The 5,525-nt window shown below is 42.1% G+C and overlaps 1 protein-coding gene across 1 annotated transcript in view; it reads left to right on the forward strand.

Moving 5' to 3' along the window:
• Positions 1-2,079: 2,079 nt before the first annotated feature.
• The window catches only part of LOC308104943 (adhesion G-protein coupled receptor G7-like), a gene marked incomplete at both ends in the record, with an annotated part of 16,818 nt that continues 13,372 nt past the window's right edge, over positions 2,080-5,525 (forward strand). Inside the window, 3 exons of the mRNA XM_080455582.1 lie at positions 2,080-2,103; positions 3,360-3,500; positions 5,523-5,525. The exon at positions 5,523-5,525 is cut by the window's right edge and continues 138 nt beyond it. Of these exons, the coding sequence (XP_080311708.1) occupies positions 2,080-2,103; positions 3,360-3,500; positions 5,523-5,525 (168 nt within the window). The remainder of the gene's footprint in view (positions 2,104-3,359; positions 3,501-5,522) is intronic.

The raw sequence follows: 5,525 nt of genomic DNA on the forward strand, positions 1-5,525 counted from the left end.
ACTAACGCTACTACCATCAGTACTACTGTCACTTCTCCAAGTACTGGCACTACTACCACCCCTCCCAGTACTCTCACTCCTCCCACTACTACCACCCCTCCCAGTACTCTCACTCCTCCCACTACTACCACCCCTCCCAGTACTCTCATTCCTTCCAGTACTACCACCACTCCCAGTACTGACACTACTACCACCACTCCCAGTACTCCCATTCCTCCCAGTACTCGCACTACTACCACCACTCCCATTACTCCCATTACTGACACTACTGACATTACTCCCATTACTCCCATTACTAACACTACTCCTATTATAAGTACTTCCATTACTGACATTATCAGTACTACAGACATTCCCATTACTGACATTACTCCCATTACTGACATTACTGACATTACTGACATTACTCTCATTACTAACACTACTCCTATTATAATTACTTCCATTACTGACATGATCAGTACTCCCACTACAGACATTCCCATTACTAATATTACTCCCATTACTAACACTACTGACATTACTGACATTACTCCCACTACAGACATAACTGACATTACTCCCACTACAGACATTCCCATTACTGACATTACTCCCATTACTAACACTACCGACATTACACCCATTACTGACATTACTGACATTACTCCCATTACTAACACTACTGACATTACACCCATTACTGACATTACTCCCACTACAGACATTCCCATTACTAACACTACTGACATTACTGCCATTACTGACATTACTCCCATTACTGACACTACTGACATTACTCCCATTACTGACACTACTGACATTACACCCATTACTGACATTACTCCCATTACTGACACTACTGACATTACTCCCATTACTGACATTACTCCCATTACTAACACTACTGACATTACTCCCATTACTGACATTACTCCCATTACTGACATTACTCCCATTACTAACACTACTGACATTACTCCCATTACTGACATTACTCCCATTACTGACAGTACTCCCATTACTGACACAACTGACATTACTCCCATTACTGACATTACTGACATTACTCCCATTACTAATACTACTGACATTACTCCTATTACTGACATTACTCCCATTACTCCCATCACTGACACTACTGACATTACTCCCATTACTGACATTACTCCCATTACTGACACTACTGAAATTACTCCCGTTACTGACATTACTGACATTACTCCCATTACTAACACTACTCCTATTATAAGTACTTCCATTACTGTCATTATCAGTACTCCCATTACGGACATTACTCCCATTACTAACACTACTGACATTACTCCAATTATCAGTACTTCTATTACTAACGCTACTCCCATCAGTACTACTGTCACTTCTCCAAGTACTGGCACTACTACCACCCCTCCCAGTACTCTCACTCCTCCCAGTACTACCACCACTCCCAGTACTGGCACTACTACCACCCCTCCCAGTACTCTTATTCCTCCCAGTACTACCACCACTCCCAGTACTGACACTACTACCACCACTCCCATTCCTCCCATTCCTCCCATTCCTCCCAGTACTCGCACTACTACCACCACTCCCAGTACTGGCACTACTCCCATTCCTCCCAGTACTCGCACTACTACCACCACTCCCAGTACTCGCACTACTACCACCACTCCCAGTACTCGCACTACTACCTCCACTCCCAGTACTCCCATTCCTCCCAGTACTCGCACTACTACCACCACTCCCAGTACTCACACTACTACCTCCACTGCCAGTACTCCCAGTACCACCATCCCTCCTCCTGTGTGTGTCAACGGAGGAGAGCTGTTGTCATCAGTGTGTATCTGTCCTCCTCACTGGACTGGACCAACCTGCTCTGATCGTAAGTATACACCACTACTAGCACCCTCTGATTGGTTGGTTAGTTCATTGATGGTGAGTGTACACAATTGACAGATAAAAAAGAAGAGAGACATGCATGTTATTGTGGGGAAAGCTTTCACTGAAAATAGCCGATCGACAGATGCTGGGGTTTAATTCGATAATGATGGCCTGCCGGCCTGGACCGCTGGCGTAGCGGTCCAAGCACCTATAGGCTTGATGTATCCTGACAGCGTGTTGCGGGTTCGACTCCCGATCCCGACGGCCTTTGCTGCATGCCACTCCCCTTCTCTCTCCCTATTTCCTGTCAGCCTACTGTCTAAATCTTTTTTTTAAAAAGTGGCCTGGTGGTGTGTTAGCCTACTGAGCTTTGTTTTAAATTTTTCTAACTATGGGATGTTTTTCACATTCATGTGTATTATTTATGCACTGTGTTACAGTTCTATATGTTAAAATAAAAAATATATAATCTTGAGTGACGATGTTAACATTATCATTTTATGGCGTTCTCACCTTTTGTGTTGGTTCATCTTACAATTGTACAGATGCAATTGACGATCATGACCTGATTGGTTGTCTGTTGAAGTGATCTCTGATGTCAACATGCATTACGTGATCATGTCCATGCGCATAAGGAGCCTGTCTCTCCATGTCACTTTAGCCTGATGAAGAGTGTGTAGCTCGAAACTTCACATCACTTTAAAGGGAGCAATAAATACATCTTTTTGAATGAAGCCCAGCAGTCTGCGAGACAGAGAGAGAGGGAGGGAGATAGAGACTAAATCGATTATTAAAAAAACATATTTTTCTTCTCTGTTGCTGATAGCAAACTTCTGTCAAGAAACAACGATGGAGTTCAACGGACGTACATTCAGATTTCCAAACACCACTGTGGGCTGGTTCTCATATTCTGTGGAATCTTGTCCAGAGAGATCAGTCAGTGGTATGTTCCTCTAAATGACTTTTACAATGTACCACACAGTATACACTTACAGTATATTAACAAATTAAGACTAAAGGTTAGGTTATCGTATCCATTTATGTTCTTATAAATCACTCACTCACTGTGTGTGTGTGTGTCTGTGTGTGTGCGTGTGTGTGTGTGTGTGTGTGTGTGTGTGTGTGTGTGTGTGTGTGTGTGTGTGTGTGTGTGTGTGTGTGTGTGTGTGTGTGTGTGTGTGTGTGTGTGTGTGTGTAGCTGGTACTCCTGCGGCATCAGCCCTGTGTTCCAATCAAGGTGGAATTCCATCGTTTCAGCGACCGCCACAGATCCTGCAGTGTCACATCACTCTGAACGACCTGGAACTAAATGTAAAATACACACACACACACACACACACACACACACACACACACACACACACACACACACACACACACACACACACACACACACACACACACACACACACACACACACACACACACACTCCATTTATATAAGATAATTTCATAGATACTTTAATAAAATCAGTTAATACATTGTCTTTACGTTGCAGGTGACCAGTCAGGCTGACTTGTTGACCCTGGCGAGCAACGTTCAGATCCTCACATCCAGACCAGAGCAGCTGAGCCCCGACAACATTACGACCGCTGCCAACATCGCCAACAGACTGCTCCAGTCTCCTAACATCACAGAGGTGAGGACTACAATTCACAGTAGACAGGACTACAACTCCCAGCACCGCCAGCTGCCATTATTATCATGGCGATAACAGTGTCACACAGTCACACTACTCCTTACATCCTATTTTATGGAGTTCCGATTATGAAAGAAGGGGGCGACCATGGAGCCAATTAGAAAAGAGGAGAAAAAAAGGAATCATGAATATATACGTAATGTTTTAAGATCTGGGTCCCAGATGGCCCCGTGCTCTGGGTTATAGGTCAGCTGATCTATATCAGCTCTCCTCACCCCGCTCAGATGAAGGCTGGCTGGGTATATAATGCACAACAGCCAACAGGTGAACACAACAGGTTCATGTGCGCCCTGACAGATCTGCCTTGCACTTTGTTCCCCATATTGTTTGTAAATGAGGATTTGTTCTTAAATAACCTGTCTGTCTGTCTGTCTGTCTGTCTGTCTGTCTGTCTGTCTGTCTGTCTGTCTGTCTGTCTGTCTGTCTGTCTGTCTGTCTGTCTGTCTGTCTGTCAGACAGTAGCCGTAGCGGCAGTAGCAACCATCAGCCACTTGCTGGATTCTAGTATGAATGCTACGAATGCTACACAAAGGTATGCACACAATACAATATAATACATCTGTAGTATAGTACTCATTATAATATAGTACATAGTATAGTACACATTATAAAATAGTACACAGTAATACTAGTAAATTGTATAATATCGTTGCTGTCAGGCAGAAACCTTGAATCTCCATTTTAAACTTTTTTTTTTGTTGTTGTATATTAATATATTAATACCCTACTTTGTCATACTACAGAGTAACACAAAATAAACGATCTACAAGCTCACAATCTTGTAAGTGAAAGTGGTTTAGTGTGTCTGTGGGTTTTATAAATATTGATCCAATGAAAAGGATTAACAAGAGCTTGTGACCAAATAATAACTACATTGGATCCATTGGAACACAGCCTCTTTTTTTCCATTTCCTGAAAACAGTTTTAGACAAGGTTTCCACCCGACAGTGACGATATAGTTCACAGTATAGTAAACATTATAGTACCCTACAGTATGTTTTCTATTTGACCAACCACTCATTGTATTTACTTTGCCTACTTCAGATTAAGCAATAACCTTATACTGTACCTACTAACACTCATGAATCATCATTTCACACACGGTTTGGATCACACCCATATAAATCATTACTTTCTCTGGTGACTTTACAGCTGTAAAGGTATGCACAGTAGAGCATAACTGATGATAACATAATATAAAATAATATACAACATATGTATCAACTGTGATTGATTATCACATTATGAACAGTTCCGAACCCTGCCTAGTAACCAATGACATTAATCGGTGTTGATTCCAAGCTAAGAAAACTAAAACAGCCTTTCTCTTCCTGGAAAGATAGCATGCCAGGGCTATTGTTCTTGCATACAAAAAAGAAATACAAAGATATTTCAAAGCTACTGTAAACTACATTCTTTCTCTTCCTGGAAAGATAGCATGCCAGGGCTATTGTTCTTGCATACAAAAAAGAAATACAAAGATATTTCAAAGCTAATATAAAGCACATTATTTCTCTTCCTGGAAAGATAACATGCTGAGAAGCTATTGTTTGTAAAACAAAAATAAAAGTGTGTGTGTGTGTGTGTGTGTGTGTGTGTGTGTGTGTGTGTGTGTGTGTGTGTGTGTGTGTGTGTGTGTGTGTGTGTGTGTGTAGCTGGTACTCCTGCGGCATCAGCCCTGTGTTCCAATCAAGGTGGAATTCCATCGTTTCAGCGACCGCCACAGATCCTGCAGTGTCACATCACTCTGAACGACCTGGAACTAAATGTAAAATACACACACACACACACACACACACACACACACACACACACACACACACACACACACACACACACACACACACACACACACACACACACACACACACACACACACACACACACACACACTCCATTTATATAAGATAATTTCATAGATACTTTAATAAAATCAGTTAATACATTGTCTTTACGTTGCAGGTG

Source organism: Gymnoscopelus braueri (genome assembly GCF_963280865.1).
Source record: "Gymnoscopelus braueri genome assembly, chromosome: 17".
NCBI lineage: Eukaryota > Metazoa > Chordata > Actinopteri > Myctophiformes > Myctophidae > Gymnoscopelus > Gymnoscopelus braueri.